This window comes from Lolium rigidum, chromosome 3 (genome assembly GCF_022539505.1).
Source record: "Lolium rigidum isolate FL_2022 chromosome 3, APGP_CSIRO_Lrig_0.1, whole genome shotgun sequence".
In the NCBI taxonomy this organism is placed as follows: Eukaryota; Viridiplantae; Streptophyta; class Magnoliopsida; order Poales; family Poaceae; genus Lolium; species Lolium rigidum.
The window spans coordinates 27,031,939-27,049,653 of NC_061510.1; the positions used below are offsets into that span (position 1 = coordinate 27,031,939).

The 17,715-nt window shown below is 41.6% G+C and overlaps 1 protein-coding gene across 1 annotated transcript; it reads left to right on the forward strand.

Moving 5' to 3' along the window:
* The first annotated feature begins 202 nt into the window (after positions 1 to 202).
* LOC124694541 (probable serine acetyltransferase 2) lies at positions 203 to 5,372 on the forward strand. The gene is made up of 10 exons (XM_047227517.1): positions 203 to 460; positions 1,491 to 1,688; positions 1,781 to 1,840; positions 2,088 to 2,165; positions 2,251 to 2,275; positions 3,034 to 3,128; positions 3,760 to 3,926; positions 4,653 to 4,726; positions 4,828 to 4,887; positions 4,983 to 5,372. The coding sequence occupies exons 1-10, from the start codon at positions 203 to 205 to the stop codon at positions 5,027 to 5,029; spliced, it is 1,062 nt and encodes a 353-aa protein (XP_047083473.1). The 3' UTR covers positions 5,030 to 5,372.
* The last annotated feature ends 12,343 nt before the right edge of the window (positions 5,373 to 17,715 follow it).

A 17,715-nucleotide genomic window follows, 5' to 3' on the forward strand; every position in this document is an offset into this window, starting at 1 on the left:
ACCGCCCGGGCACGCATCCCAAAGACCGACGCCGTCGCCAACCTCTCCTTCGCTCCCAACCGCTCTTTTTTCCCTTTTATTCCTCCCTTTCCGCGCTCGCGCGCCCCCCACCACTCGCCGCGCCGGCGCCGGACGCCCGTGACGGCGGCGGAACCCTAGAGCCGGCCGTCGGGAGCTTCGGCGCTCGGTGTTCTTTGGGTCGATGGCGTCGTGCGGGTGCCTGGTGGTCGAGAAGGCGGACGACCACGGCGGCGACGCCAGGGGGAACGGCAACGGCAACGGCAACGGCAACGGGAGGGGGCGGGCCGAGTGCTGGTGCGGCTCCTGCGCGGGGGCGCGCCGCCGGCTCGAGACCATGTTCCCCATCTACGTCATGGGGAGCTCGCGCGCGCGCGGCCTGCCCGACTCCGCCGCCGGGGACCCCATATGGGAGGCCGTCAAGTCCGAGGCCAAGTCCGAGGTGAGCACCCTTCCGCCGCCCGATTGGATTCGATCGCTTTCTTTGTCCTTCTTTGGTTGCGCGGATGGTGAATTTCTGGGATTGGAGTGTGCAAAAGTTGCGTTTTTTCGTGCTAATTTCTGGGTTCCTGGCGGCAGCTAGAGTTTCTTTCTGCGCTTTTCAGTTAGTTTCCTTTTTACCACACTTTTCCAGCTATCTTTTACCAGCGTTGGATTTTGATAGAACGTAATATGTCTGCTCTGTGTCTAGTGACTTCGTGAAGCGCCAGGTTTTTCAGTCCAGCAGCAGTATCCACTGAATTCTTGGTAGCAAATATGTCCGCTTCCCGTCCAGTGCCTGAGTGAAGCACTAAAATTTCCAGTTCCACAACAGGATCCATTGGTCTTGATTTTTTTTCATTGTTTAAGCGAGTATAGTTAATGTTCTCCCGAAATAGATATTGTGTAATACTACTAGATAGATAGTTCAGTTTAGCCAGAGTTATTTATGGACGCGAAAGTTCAATCAATTGGGACTATGTGATGTAAGCTACAAGCCTCAGGGCAATTGCTGTGACTTCCCAGGGCTACTCTCGAAATGGAAAAAATTTCATGCAACTCGCATCTGATGATGCTGAAATCTGATTGTGTCATAAAGGCGCCTGATTGTCGTATACTAGTGGATAGTTCAGTTTAGCCAGACCAATTAACTTTTCAGGCAACTCACATGTCAAGATGCTGAAATCTGATTGTCTTGAGTTCATTTGTGTGTCGTGACCTCTGAGTGAAAAAAAACTCCTCAGGCAACTCACATGTCAAGATGCTGAAATCTGATTGTCGTGTAAAGGCGTGTGAACACCGAAAATACTCAGGATCCGAAACATTTATGCCCATCCAACCTTAAACATGAGTTACATCCAACATCTGAACTTTGTGTGTGCCCTTTCGTTAAGACTGTTGACTTTTGTACTGTTACCGCCTTATTATTGCTAAGCTTCATATCACATTACTCCTAGTTTTCCTTGTCTGAAAGCAGTATTCTCATTTTACAGGCAGAGAAGGAGCCTATTTTAAGTAGCTTCTTATATGCGAGCGTATTATCTCACGACTGTCTGGAGCGAGCGTTGAGCTTCGTCCTTGCAAACAGGCTTGAAGACCCAACATTGCTTGCTACTCAGCTAATTGACATCTTTAATGATGTCATGATGAACAACGTAGATATACGCCGTTCCATTCGCCTCGATGCACAGGTGAGTGCACTGTCTTGTTGGGGTATCATGTTCTATGTGTGCCTGTTAATTTGTTCTGTATCATTCCATTAATGGTCTTTGTCCAAATTTAGGCCTTCAAAGGCAGAGATCCTTCATGTGCACAATATAGCTGGGCCCTATTATACCTAAAGGTATGTGCGTGCTATTTTAGTACCAGTTGCCATATGATCTAGGTTGTGAGAAAATTCAGTTGTTGTTTTTACTTACTACTAGTATAGCTTAACTTCAGTTTTGGCAGTACTCCTACTGTCCTACATTATCTAATACTTCTACAGACATAAATGACCATGAATTCTTGTTACCCTATCACTCATTTCTGGAAAAGGCAACAAGACTCATGTTGCTTGCAAATTGCTTCAGGGTTACCATTCTTTGCAGTCGTATAGGATAGCTCACGTGTTATGGAATCAAGGGCGTAAGGTTTTGGCGTTGGCATTGCAAAGTCGTATTAGTGAGGTGAACCTTGATTCTTCAGATGCAGATTTTTTCGTGTAAGCATACCTTCTCTGTGGAGTAACATACGCTATCGCATTGCTTTCAGGTTTTTGCAGTGGATATACACCCAGGTATATCATGATGAGTCATAATATCTGTTCAAAATCAAGTCTTGCATGTCCTGCTAATCTGTTTAACACGAGTTTTGCATGCACCCATATGATGTTTGGCCTATCTTATTACCTTTTCTGATATATGTTTTGTTGCGTTTACTAGTGGGTGCATATAGATTGGTTGCTTTCCTGCCTGGAAAGATGTATGTTAAATTAATTCTAGCAAACATCTTAATTTGTACAAAGGTTTGGTCTTTGTGTAGATTCATAGTCACCAGAAACAGTTCTGTAGATACACAGTGTTCTCTCCCAAACTTAATTACACAACTACTAATTATAAGTGTTTTTTTTTTGTTGCGGATTAAACTGGTGATTGCAAATTAGACCCTTAAATTGTGTTTTCCACCTTTTGTGAGAGCATAAAATTATTGCCCATGTTTTGTTGTTGCGGATTAACTTTTGGCTGCAAATTAGACCCTTAAATTGTGGTTTTCACCTTTTGTGAGAGCATAAAAGCATTTCCCATGTTTTCCTTACATATGAGGCTGTAATTGTATTATTCATGAGTTTGTATATGAAGTTCTTATAATCATCCTCATGTTGAGCTGATGCTTAAGGTGCGGGGTCTGAATTGCTCAAAAAGTAAAAAAACGTTGTTTGTTTTTTGACTTTTGAGAAGTGATTTTTTCATCATAATTTCGTTTGTTTTGTTATATTTTGGTATGATTTGGTACTTAGGTTTGTTCTCTAAACATTCTTTATTGCTAAATCTGCAGCTGCCAAAATTGGGGAGGGGATATTGTTGGATCATGGAACAGGTCTAGTCATTGGTGAAACTGCAGTTATTGGCAATTGGGTTTCATTAATGCAGGTGCAGTGCATAACCCAGTTTTTTTCTTCTAAGTTTGACATAAAGCGCTGCTTTTCGATACAATTTTTTGTAGTTCTGCCCACAATTTAACTTCTTTTCCTTCTTGCTTGACTGTTAGCTCTGTTCCAATATCTTGGTTGATATAGTTTCAAAGTTTCCTCAGTAGTTGAATATTTATTTCATTTGTTTTTTAATAATAAACGATAAACGAATGGATGATCTGATTCCGATAATGAAGTATCTAACTATCTATGCACATTAGCACATACCCTTTTTTTATTCTTTTGGTTATTATTTTTTATTTTTTGCAACTGTAAATCATCCTTTTCGCATTAGTTGAATATTTTATAGGATCGAGGAACATGTCAATTTTTGCTGTACCAGATAATAGAAATAAAGGTAGGATAACATAAAAGGGTGCTTGTTTTGTGCTTTCTTAACTGCATGTTTTCGTTCAATATTCTAATAGCTTCTGACATGATTATATACCATAAGTATGACATTGCTACCCTATATGTGTGTTCCTATGCTAGTTTTTGTTTTTGGTAAAAAGTAGAAGATTCCTAATTGTTCATTAGGGAAAGCCATAGCAAGGATGGAAGTTCACCACCTTAACAGGCCTTTGATACAGGGTGTTACGCTTGGAGGTACTGGCAAGGAACATGGGGATAGGCACCCCAAGATCGGTCAGGGAGCGCTTCTTGGAGCTGGTGCTACCATCCTCGGCAACATAAGCGTAGGCGAAGGGGCCATGATTGCAGCTGGTTCCCTTGTTTTAAAGGATGTACCTCCCCACAGGTTAGAAGTTAGACTGTTAATTTATGTTCTTAAATAATGATGCTGCAATGCCAAATTTGGTTTCTACCTTGCAATGAACATATGATATTTTTTTCGTATTTGCGATGCTATTTCCTTGGAAAGAGAACAAACAAAAAGAATGCATGATCTGAAAACTGTTGTTCAGTCTAGGATATATTTTCTTACTAACTGAGCTGCCAGATGGACACATTTCGTACAAAAGGGGAATTGATTGTGCCATAGGATATTGTCTTTTCATGGTCATCTGATTTCCCTTCAACTAGCTTGACATCGAAGCCTAACTATGTTCATTAGTAAGTTCAGTTTGAAAACACTCTAACTGAAATGCTGGTGGAATCATGCTCTTATGAACCACTTGGTAATTTTATTCCTTTCTCATTTTGAACATATTTCCTTGTAACCTGGTCGGCCTGACACAGATCTATAATATTCTGGCAGTTAATAAGTTCATTAGTGGTATGTTAAAGTATAAAAGATATGTGCATTTCTTTTATATGTACGTATGGAAGCTTAAATTTTGTAATTCAGTATGCCTTACCATATCCTAATGACTTATCCTAAGAAGTCCATTTTTAATTTCTTAGCATTTGCCTCCATGCTTGTTGCATGTTAAGTTATCACTTCGGTCATGACGTGTCCTACGGCATGATTGTTACGTGCTATATGTTGAATTCAGTGACTTGACACTTTTCTTATGTTCAAAAGCATGGCGGTTGGAAATCCTGCAAAGGTAGTTGGCTACACAGAGAAGGAAGATCCTTCTTTAAGTATGAAGCATGGTAAGTATTTCACACAGACTTCTACAAGCCATGTCTGTAGTTTACTTTTAGCTTTTAGCTATGTGTCGTTAACCTACGTTTTGCCCTTTTTTTCAACGCAGACGCAAGGCGAGATTATTTTGAGCACGTCGCTGGTAGTTTCGCAGATGATAGATCCAACGGTGAGTCTCCCATTTATCCGGAACATGTCTGCGCTCTGTCACCACTTCTGCACTCCCTGCTATTTTACAGCGACATACTCACGTCTTCTGTGCAGGAAAGTGTCTTCTGTGCAGGAAGTGCTATGAAGTGAAGCTTGGATGAAGTGGCGACACAAGGAATGCATCTCTCTTGACGTCCCTACTTCCTAGAGCAGGAGCACGCCGGTGGATGTTTGGTGACGCATGAGTGCTTCTCCTATTCGCGAGGAACCCTCTTGTGAGGCCACACAGGCAGGCGAGTCGCCCGGGTCTCCTGAAGCTCCCCCAGATGTATATTTTGATGCGCCCTTTTAACTGGTGCAATAATGTGGAGACATTTTGTTGTAAAGCTGGAGGGGATGGTACAAGTCTTTTGTAGAGATCTCCAACTGCAATACTGCATACCTCAGTGTAGCGTTTGTGACCGTTCTGAATCAGCAGAAAAATAAGTAAGTTGCCATTGAACTTGTCTTTGCATTCGGAGCCTGAATATGGCATCTTCAAAAAGTCTGAATATGAATCAGATTCTTCAAGACTCGAGCGACTGGCAGGGTCACCTGCTTGCCATGCTACGGGAGCAATTCACACGTTTCCTGGAACGATAGATCTTTTGAGCAACATAACGTTGTTGCCATGTGACAGCCATGCGCCCATGCACCCGTGATGAAAAAGGAGGAAAAAACATCACCTGATGTTTTGGAAAGAGTGAAAGGACGATAGAGCTAACCACTAACCAGCTACGTGTGGTATCTTCCAGACACGCTGCACGTTCATCATGTGCTTCCCGAGATCGATCTGCTATTATACTATGGGAGAGGTCCCAGGTTTGAGTCGCTGGTCTTCTCATATGCGACTTCGTGAGGATAAGGTTTGCCACTAATACCTTCCCCAGATCCCGCACAGTGCGGGAGCTCTCAGCACTGGGTACGTCCTTTTTACCACCGGAGCAAACTCTCTGAGGCCACAAGCAACCCAACAAAAAGTAGTCAACTTCTTATTTCTATAAAAGAGTTTCAACTCCAGATTCAGTTTACACACACTGATACAAAATCAGTGGAGCATTGTTGCGTTGCTTCAGAATTTCAACACCATATTCTTTTTTCTTAATGGATAGGTTCCATATTCGAGACATTTTTTCGATAAAGAGAATATATTAATATCAAAAGATACCAATTACACTCAGCTTCTACAACAACACCCCACTCTAGTGGTAGTACGGATGCACACAACTAAAAAAATAAAGAAACATAAGAAATAAAAGTCCCGCTATAGCAACAACAATACAACCACCACCGTGACAACACCTGAAATACAGACTCTCCAAAAGCGACGCCTCCAAGAAAGGAACAGTGCACCAGCGCCGTCATCGCCCGACCAAAGATCTTAGGTTTTCATCCTGAAGATAGTCCCCACTCTCAAAACAATGCCTTCAACAAGGTCATTGCTAGACACAACTAGTAAAGCCAGACCTTAGGTTTTCACCCTGAAAGTTAAGACTCTGAACTTCACCTGTGCTGCTCCCCCACTTGCATACCACTGTTGTGGAGCCCGGAACGCCAAGCAAGTCCCTCAACATCACGGAGACTCGAACCTCCTCTAGTCAGTCCACCAATCTGGCCTTCATGATATTCCTTGTTCTGATTTCATCATGGACCAAAAAGTCATCTGCTGTCAACACATAATAGAGCTTCGCGCCGCTCCCTCTGGAACCAAATGGTCGGAATAAAAACATGGGTGCGCGCGACCGAATACGACCTGATCCAACAAACTCCATGCAAAAGATGCACTGTTCCATTCGCCGGTGGAGCTTTCCGGAACTCATCTCTCCAGCCAGATCAAAGCAAACTGACCACCGGGAGATCTTCATCTTCGATTGCGAGAAACCCGAGGACTACCACCAAAACAAAGTAAGACCAGCAGCCCCCACACCGCCAGTCCCTCTCCGCCGGAGCACCAGGGAAGAAGATGGCAGCGTGGATCATACGTACCACCGCCGAACCGCTGCCGGGGATGGAGGCCGCCACCGCTCCACCCACTCCACCATGGCTACCGACGAAGGGCATCAGGCCCCGACCAAGCAGCCGTGCCGCCCAGCTTCCACCACCGATGCCACATCTCCTCCCATGGAGCACCGCCGCAGAAACCCCCTCCTCCCCCTCGTCTTCGACGGAAGGGAATATTCGAGACATGATGATCATACGGCATTGGCATTTTGATACTGGACCAGACCGTGTGATGTGCAGGTTATCTTGCGTATAGGACAAATATCATCATTTTCTTGATTGTCCTTTTGCTAGAAAACATTGGAATTTATTTATGTTATAGTGGCAATCTGGTAGCTCCACGAGTGATATTTTCATGACTAAGAAGCAAGATTTCCAGGGCCCAAATTTCATAGAGATGACCATACATGCAACATGGAATATCTGGAAAGAAAGGAATGGTTTCATCTTTGAGGGTAAAAGGTCAAGTTTTGCTTACTGGAGAGTCAAATTCTTGGGAGATCTTCATTCTACATGCCACCATCTTAAAAAATCCAAAGCAGACTGCTTAAAAGCTTGGACAATGTCGCTAGATTAATCCTCTAGTTGTCTTCTTTTCTTTCTTTCTTGATGGGTTGATTCTTTCAACCTTATTTGTAATTATTATGGTCTTGGAGACTTGTTTTGTTTGTTTTTTTAACATGTAATAAAATTACTGTGTGGGGGTGTCCCCTACGGTTTGCTGGTAAAAAAAAGTTGTTTGGGGATCGTAAAAACATACACACCATAAACAATGATGGATTGTATATAATGGCTTTCAAAAAAATTTCTTTGCCTCCCAAAGATAACAAATTCTCCTTTCCACCCTTAAATTGTTCAATTACCCGCTTGATCGAACAGGTAGACGGAACTTTCAGTTCAGTCAAGACAAACCATTGAAGGAAGGCCCGAATATTTGTCAAAATTTTCTTCATTCATGATATTTAATTGGTCACAAACTTGTGTCTTTGCCTCAACTCTCACATTAGGGCTAACGGAAATATTGCATTAAGCTTCACTAACCATTAATCCTGAAATTGCACAATATTGCTTCAAAACTTGTCTCGATGAGGTTGCATTAGTAAAATTTACCTTTATAAGTATTGGATAATAATCATAAAATAATAAATGAGACACTCATGGTGCATTACTGCATACCTAAACACCTTATATGCCACGAACCTCCTCTCTATGTGCCAAAACACTAGACAATCTTTTTCCACAAATTAAGAATAAATAAGTTGATAGAGGATCTCTTTGACAGAGACCTCTAATAGGTGTAAACCCGTTTGTCTCATGATCATTATACCTCACTTTATATTTCACAGACCCAACACATGCCATTATAAGATCAACAAACTCACTTTGGAAACCTAGGCGAGTAAGCATCTTTTTCTAGGAAAATCCATTCCACTCAGTCATAAGCTTTATGCATGTCTAATTTTACTGCATAATATCCTTCTTTTCCCTATCTTCTTATTTTTGATTGTACCCATGCTCTCATAAGCTAACATGATATTGCTAGTTGTTCATCTACGAGATACAAAAGCACTTTGGACTTGCAATAGTACCCCATCAAATATAACTTTCAGCATTGATGCAATCATCTTAGAAATCACTTTGTACAACACATTACGTAGACCAATTGGTCTATATTATGCGATCTTCTCCAGAGTCTCCACTTTAGGGATGAATTATATAATCTTGTCATTTCACCCTTGAGGGTTTTCTTACTGTTTATAGCCAATAGTACTTCCTGCATGAACATTACCAATAAAATGTCAACATTTTTTTGAAAGACAAATCATGTAAGCCATCAACGCTAGAGCTTTCATACCCCCAATCGAGAATTGTGCCCTTTTCACCTCTTTCACAATGTAGATTTAGTCGCAAGCATTCTCAGAAGATAGAATCAGATGGTGCGGGTTGGTGTCCTTAGCCCGAATTCATGCCTATGATGTATTCCCGCAGAGCCATCCATGAAGATGGTGTGAGCTCGTGCGCTGCTGCGAATTTGTGGCGGGAAAATTTGTTTACCGCCAATGAAAGTTTGCCCCTCTATCTAGGCGCGACACAGTCGCCTTCAAATCCAAACCCATCATTTATCCCCTTCAAGCTCATCCACTCGCCGGCAGAGGTGACCGTCGACATCCTGCCGGCTTCTCCCTCTGTTCCTAACCTATGTGTTGGATTTTGTTCGAGTAGTTCTAAGAACCTCAAACCCTAGTTGTAGCTTAGATTTATAAGCATGTGCTAGATGTGGATTGATCGGTATGGATCTAATGGTGCTTGTTGGTACTGATTGTGTTATTACCATAGTTATTGCTAGCAATTTAGATTATGTACTACCTATTTTCATGCTTACCCAAGTGGGGATTCAATGTCTTCGATGTAAGTCCGCCTTTTTCTCCCTCAAGCACGGCAATGATGGCCCTACCTTCTTCTCCCTCAAGCACCGCGATGATGGTGTTGCATTCTTCTCCCCCTGAGCACGTCATCAATGGCCCCGTTGGCTTCTCCGACTTCTATGCCGAATCATGTACCTTTGGTTTTAATAAAGGTCAAACCTTTGATGTTGCAACTTAGAGCTGTAAGCATGTGCTAAATGCGTGTAGTTAGTTGGTAGAGTTTGTTTGCAGGTGTATCATGCTTAACATTGTTCTTGCATACGTATCGTAGGAGATCACACATGTTAGCTCCCCGATCCGTATGCTTCCTCGGTGTAGAACATTTACATGTCCTAGATGCAGGCTTCCAATACTATCCATGATCCGAGTTATGTATGCCCGCAAACCTTCAATGGTTTGGGAATCTTCTTGAGCTCATGAAGAGTAGAGTAAGATATCACACGTGCTTCATAGAAAACTAGATGTAGTAGATTTTCAATGGTGTTCTTAACTGTAGGATCACAATGATCACTCTTTAGTTTTACAGCCATGTCAGGAAATGGAGAATAGGTGGAACCAAATATGCAAGATTAGAGAGTAAGATGACATCACATGGTGCAATGAAAACACATGCTTTCTGATCCACGATTCTAAGAACATGTGGCATCACCTCATGGTAAGATAGCATGGAACTTTTTTTTTCCGTTTCACTTGTTCATAACCTACATGTTGATCTCGCACTAACGTAGTGTCTACTCAATCTTAGACCTACCTAAAACATGCTGATTTGGTGACCAAGCCCATAGTGAATTATGCTAATATGAAGATGATATTTGATAACTGCAAGAACATAGATCGATTGTAGCTAGTTTCGAAATAAGAGTATCGAACCACAAGGAGATACTGGTTAGGGTCTTAATGCCCCTTGTTACTATTATCTAGGGGTACTTGTAAGTTACTCTAATTCCAAGATAAAGTATATAAAATTTGTTTTTTGTTGATAGCTAAAGTAAATAAGAACAAAGAAATAAACTAATGTAACCAAGAGCTAGAGAGAGCTAGAGAGTGTTGAGAGTGTGTTTGTGGTATGGTTGAGGGGTTCTCAAGAAGTGTAGGTTCTACCACTAGTATTGCTATTACTTATGATTAGAATAAACTATATCTTTGCCAAGCTATGTGTGGGAAGAGCTCCATAATAAGATGCGCACAGAAAACCATCGGTCATCACATCTGTAAATAACCACAACATCTAGTCTTCTGCAAGTCACATATTGACTATTGCTATTAAGGTTTTTTACCCCATGGTTATCAATATGAGCTTAGTAAATCCCTCCTTATCCCCCTCATCCATGTGTTAGAGAGCCGATACGGTAATGTCACTTCCCGCCATTCACTCTACCACACTTCAAAGGGTAGTTCCCTCCTTATCCAGGAAAATATTATATTGTGCACTTCACATAACATCAAGAAGAGAACTAACACACATTCATAGATCAAAGGTATAAAACATCTTTATTTCACATCATAATATTACTAGGGTTTCTCCATATCTCCCCAAGAACAAAGGGACTACTCATACATGAAGGGGATCAACATCATGGCAATATGAATATGAAGGTACAATTGCATACAAGTGTAAATCCTAATAGAGTTTGGATCACAACTAAGTAGACAAAGGGGATCGGTGATGGAGACGTTGATGATGATGATGGAGATCGATGCGTTGCCCTTCAAGATCCTAGCCCCTCCTCCTCTTCTGTGTTGGTGGGATGGTGATGGAGGCGGCAGCTATGCAGACGGCGGCAGCGGTGGAGCAGCAGGGCTCCACCCCTAGGGCGTGGATGATGAAGTGGTGCCTCTCCTTGCCCCCTCCCCTCTTTATATAGGCGTTGAAGGTCGGTTTTGCGAACCGATGGAGACTGGAGCCGAATATGCCCATCGGGACTTCAAAAATGTTGTTCCATTTGACGAAACGGACCCGACGGAGCCCAGTACGACCGTACGGTACGAACGGGTCTGCCCGTACTGATGGTCGCTAAAGTTACTGTTGCTTTCGAATTCTGGACGCCATTTCTTCATACGAACTCCGATGTGGGTGTTCTTCAGCTCGTTGAACTCGTATGGACGAGGGCTACAGCACCATGGCCTTAGACTTTAAATATAAGATGTTGGAAAATATCACATTTTTCCCACACCTCATATGGCTAAGTCTGGTGCCTGTAATTCTCCCACATTGTGCCCTCTTTGTCCCTTTTGCTCCCTTTTGCTTCCTTTTTCCATGATTTCCAATAACACCTGAATGCATGTCAAAGAAATGGGAAACATGATAAGATTCTACTAAAACTACTAAATATGCGAAGCTCATATGAAAATGAACAAGAACTCGTAAGTATGTAAAATAGGCATACATGTATCTAGCTGGAGCATGAAATAAGTGATAATATAAGTAATAGTATACTTAAAAACCTCAGTAAAATAGTGCTAAATTTCAAGCTATCAATATTCACACCTAAGTACGTTAATCAGGGCCACCTCTTTGATACATGCTTGTTGTTCAAGGTAATAGACTACCTCGATGACAACACAACTAAAGGTGGCGACTATGCGAAGATGACATGAACTGAGAGGAGGGTCTGGTTAGAACACCGGCTACGCAAGCACTTTGATTAGTGTTGCTCATCAAGATTCTACCGATGGTGGAGATCATGTATATTTTAGGAGGTGGTCTGATATCGCTCCATTAGGTGGGACTTGATTAAAGTTGATCCATGGTCTATAATATTGTGGGAGCTGGATGCTTTGATTAAAGCTATAATTACTTTACTCGTGCTGCATTGGCCATTATGGTAACTATTAGTTAGGGTGATTTTCCTATTACCACCCCATAAACTGAATATTTGTAGCGGTTAGTATTCAGTTACCAATTGTTGGGTAACCTTACCACTCCAACGGAAGAGGTTACCAGAGAAACCTCATGTATAAAACCAAACATGATTGATTTGCATCATTCGATCTAAACCGACTTGTATGCAGCGTACATAACCAAGAAGGGATAGTTGCCCACTCCATGCAAATAGTGGCATGATAAGCTACCAAAAAAAATGAAGAACGTGACCCAAAGTTCGTTTTGGATGGGGCAGGCCTGCCAGGGCCATGTTCCCAGGAGCCCCAGGCTACCAAACACGCTCGTAGTGTCCATTGCAGGTGTTGTACTCTCCACCTTGAAAACATAACATGACGCGGGAATGGTGTCCACTTTGCTAAGCACTATGGTGCCAATGTGTTCTTCCATCGAGTCAGGCCTCCTTGACGTGGGAAGAGTAGCTCTGAATAACCTCGCTGGCCCCAATCGAGTCGGGCCTTGCTAGGCTTCCGGTCCTTGTAACTATCTCACATGACGTCGAGCACATCAACTCCATCAGTACAGGCTACAAGGAGGATCTCAAGAACGCACTTTCGCGGCTTGACTTCTGTTGGCACAGGAAGAGGAAATATGCAATAAAATTTCAGAATTAATAGATGATACGTCTCCGATGTATCGATAATTTCTTATGTTCCATGCTACATTATTGATGATATCTACATGTTTTATACACATTATATGTCATATTTATGCATTTTCCGGCACTAACCTATTAACGAGATGCCGAAGAGCCAGCTGCTGTTTTTTGCTGTTTTTGGTTTCAGAAATCCTACAAAGGAAATATTCTCGGAATTGGACGAAATCAACGCCCAGGGTCCTATTTTTGCACGAAGCTTCCAGAAGACCGAGGGGGAAAGGAAGTGGGGCCACGAGGCGCCGCCACAACGGGCGGCGCGGCCCGGCCCTAGGCCGCGCGGCCTCGGCGTGTGGGGCCCTCGTGTGGCCCCCGCGTTGCCCTTCCGCCTACTTAAAGCCTCCGTCGCGAAACCCCCGGTACCGAGAGCCACGATACGGAAAACCTTATCGAGACGCCGCCGCCGCCAATCCCATCTCGGGGATTCCGGAGATCGCCTCCGGCACCCTGCCGGAGAGGGGATTCATCTCCCGGAGGACTCTTCACCGCCATGGTCGCCTCCGGAGTGATGAGTGAGTAGTTCACCCCTGGACTATGGGTCCATAGCGGTAGCTAGATGGTTGTCTTCTCCTCATTGTGCTTCATTGTTGGATCTTGTGAGCTGCCTAACATGATCAAGATCATCTATCCGTAATACTATATGTTGTGTTTGTCGGGATCCGATGGATAGAGAATACTATGTTATGTTAATTATCAATCTATTACCTATGTGTTGTTTATGATCTTGCATGCTCTCCGTTATTAGTAGAGGCTCGGCCAAGTTTTTGCTCTTAACTCCAAGAGGGAGTATTTATGCTCGATAGTGGGTTCATGCCTCCATTAAATGCGGGACGAGTGACGGAGAAAGTTCTAAGGTTGTGGATGTGCTTGTTGCCACTAGGGATAAAACATTGATGCTATGTCTAAGAATGTAGTTATTGATTACATTACGCACCATACTTAATGCAATTGTACTGTTGTTTTGCAACTTAATACTGGAAGGGGTTCGGATGATAACTCTGAAGGTGGACTTTTTAGGCATAGATGCATGCTTGGATAGCGGTCTATGTACTTTGTCGTAATGCCCAATTAAATCTCACTATATTTATCATATCATGTATGTGCATTGTTATGCCCTCTCTATTTGTCAATTGCCCGACTGTAATTTGTTCACCCAACATGCTATCTTATGGGAGAGACACCTCTAGTGAACTGTGGACCCCGGTCCATTCTTTACATCTGAAATACAAATCTGCTTGCTATTGTTCTTTACTGTTCTTTGCAAACAATCATCATCCACAGTATACATCTAATCCTTTGTTACAGGCAAGCCGGTGAGATTGACAACCTCGCTTGTTTCGTTGGGGCAAAGTACTTTGGTTGTGTTGTGCGGGTTCCACGTTGGCGCCGGAATCCCTGGTGTTGCGCCGCACTACATCCCGCCGCCATCAACCTTCAACGTGCTTCTTGGCTCCTCCTGGTTCGATAAACCTTGGTTTCTTTACGAGGGAAAACTTGCTGCTGTGCGCATCATACCTTCCTCTTGGGGTTCCCAACGAACGTGTGAGTTACACGCCATCAAGCTCTTTTTCTGGCGCCGTTGCCGGGGAGATCAAGACACGCTGCAAGGGGAGTCTCCACAATCCAATCTCTTTACTTTGTTTTTGTCTTGCTTTATTTTACTTACTGCTTTGTTTGCTGCATTATATCAAAACACAAAAAAATTAGTTGCTAGCTTTACTTTATTTACTGTCTTGCACTCTATATCAAAAACACAAAAAAATTATTTACTTGCATTTACTTTATCTAGTTTGCTTTATTTACTACTGCTAAAATGGCCACTCCTGAAAATACTAAGTTGTGTGACTTCACAACCACAAATAATAATGATTTCTTATGCACACCTATTGCTCCACCTGCTACTACAGCAGAATTCTTTGAAATTAAACCTGCTTTACTTGAATCTTGTCATGAGAGAGCAATTTTCTGGTGTTAGTTACGATGATGCTTGCTGCCCATCTCAATAACTTTGTTGAATTGTGTGAAATGCAAAAGTATAAAGATGTAGATGGTGACATTATAAAATTAAAATTGTTTCCTTTCTCATTAAGAGGAAGAGCTAAAAATTGGTTGCTATCTACTGCCTAAGAATAGTATTGATTCATGGACTAAATGCAAGGATGCTTTTATTGGTAGATATTATCCCCCTGCTAAAATTATATCTTTGAGAAGTAGCATAATGAATTTCAAGCAATTAGATAATGAACATGTTGCTCAAGCTTGGGAAAGAATGAAATCTTTGGTTAAAAATTGCCCAACCCATGGAGTGACTACTTGGATGATCATCCAAACCTTTTATGCGGGATTGAACTTTTCTTCGCGGAACTTATTGGATTCAGCTGCTGGAGGTACCTTTATGTCCATCACTCTTGGTGAAGCAACAAAGCTCCTTGATAATATGATGATTAATTACTCCGAATGGCACACGGAAAGAGCTCCACAAGGTAAGAAGGTAAATTACGTCGAAGAATCCTCTTCCTTGAATGATAAGATTGATGCTATTATGTCTATGCTTGTGAATGATAGGACTAATGTTGATCCTAATAATGTTCCGTTAGTTTCATTGGTTGCCCAAGAAGAACATGTTGATGTAAACTTCATTAAAAATAATAATTTCAACAACAATGCTTATCGGAACAATTCTAGTAATAACTATAGGCCATATCCTTATAATAATGGTAACGGTTATGCTAATTCTTATGGGAATTCTTACAACAATAATAGGAACACACCCCCTGGACTTGAAGCTATGCTTAAAGAATTTATTAGTACACAAATTGCTTTTAACAAATCTGTTGAGGAAAAGCTCAATAAAATTGATATTCTCGCTTCTAAGGTTGATAGTCTTGCCTCTGATGTTGATCTTTTGAAATCGAAAGTTATGCCTAATAGGGATACTGAAAATAAAATTGTTACTACAGCAAATGCCATCTAAGTTAGAATTAATGAGAATATAAGATTGATGGCCGAATTGCGTGCTAGGTGGGATAGAGAAGAAAATGAAAAACTAGCTAAAGAGAATAATGTAGCTAAAGTTTGGACTATTACCACCACAAATAATGTTGATTCCTCACATGTTGCTGCACCTCCTACTATCAATGGTAAAATAATTGGTGTTGGCAATGTTACTACTCCTAGTGCAAAGCGTGCAAAATTGCCTGAAACTGCTAAAACTGCTGAAACTGCCTGTGATAAAGCTGCTGAAATTTTTTCCAACATTGGGGATGATGATCCCATTGCTTTAGATTATAATGGTTTGAATTTTGATGATTGTCACATCTCTGAAGTTATAAAGTTCTTACAAAAACTTGCTAAGAGTCCTAATGCTAGTGCTATAAATTTGGCCTTTACAAAACATATTACAAATGCTCTCATAAAAGCTAGAGAAGAGAAACTAAAACTTGAAACCTCTATTCCTCGGAAGTTAGAAGATGGTTGGGAGCCCATCATTAAAATGAGGGTCAATGATTTTGATTGTAATGCTTTATGTGATCTTGGTGCAAGTATTTCCGTTATGCCTAAGAAAGTCTATGATATGCTTGACTTGCCACCATTGAAAAATTGTTATTTGGATGTTAATCTCGCTGATAATGCTAAAAAGAAACCTTTGGGGAGAGTTGATAATGTTCATATTATGGTTAACAATAACCTTGTCCCCGTTGATTTTGTTGTCTTGGATATTGAATGCAATGCATCTTGCCCCATTATATTGGGAAGACCTTTTCTTCGAACCGTTGGTGCTACTATTGATATGAAGGAAGGTAATATTAAATATCAATTTTCTCTCAAGAAAGGTATGGAACACTTCCCTAGAAAAAGAATGAAGTTACCTTTTGATTCTATTATTAGAACAAATTATGATGTTGATGCTTCGTCTCTCGATAATACTTGATATACACTTTACGCGCCTAGGCTGAAAGGCGTTAAAGAAAACGCTTATGGGAGACAACCCATGTTTTTACTACAATATTTTTGTTTTATATTTGAGTCTTGGAAGTTGTTTACTACTGTAGCAACCTCTCTTTATCTTAGTTTTGTGCATTGTTGTGCCAAGTAAAGTCTTTGATAGTAAGGTTCATACTAGATTTGGATTACTACGCAAGTAACAGATTTCTTTGCTATCACGAATTTCGACCTGCCCCTCTGTAGGTAGCTCAGAAAAATATGCCAATTTACGTGCGTGATCCTCAGATATGTACGCAACTTTCATTCAATTTGGGTATTTTCATTTGAGCAAGTCTGGTGCCTCAATAAAATCCATCTTTACGGACTGTTCTGTTTTGACAGATTCTGCCTTTTTATTTCGCATTGCCTCTTTTGCTATGTTGGATGAATTTCTTTGATCCATTAATGTCCAGTAGCTTTATGCAATGTCCAGAAGTGTTAAGAATGATTGTGTCACCTCTGAACATGTTAATTTTTATTGTACACTAACCCTCTAATGAGTTGTTTCGAGTTTGGTGTGGAGGAAGTTTTCAAGGATCAAGAGAGGGAAATGATGCAATATGATCAAGGAGAGTGAAAACTCTAAGCTTGGGGATGCCCCGGTGGTTCACCCCTGCATATTCTAAGAAGACTCAAGCGTCTAAGCTTGGGGATGCCCAAGGCATCCCCTTCTTCATCGACAACATTATCGGGTTCCTCCCTGAAACTATATTTTTATTCCATCACATCTTATGTACTTTGCTTGGAGCGTCGGTTTGTTTTTATTTTTGTTTTGTTTGAATAAAATGGATCCTAGCATTCATTGTGTGGGAGAGAGACACGTTCAGTTGTTGCATATGGACAAATATGTCCTTAGGCTTT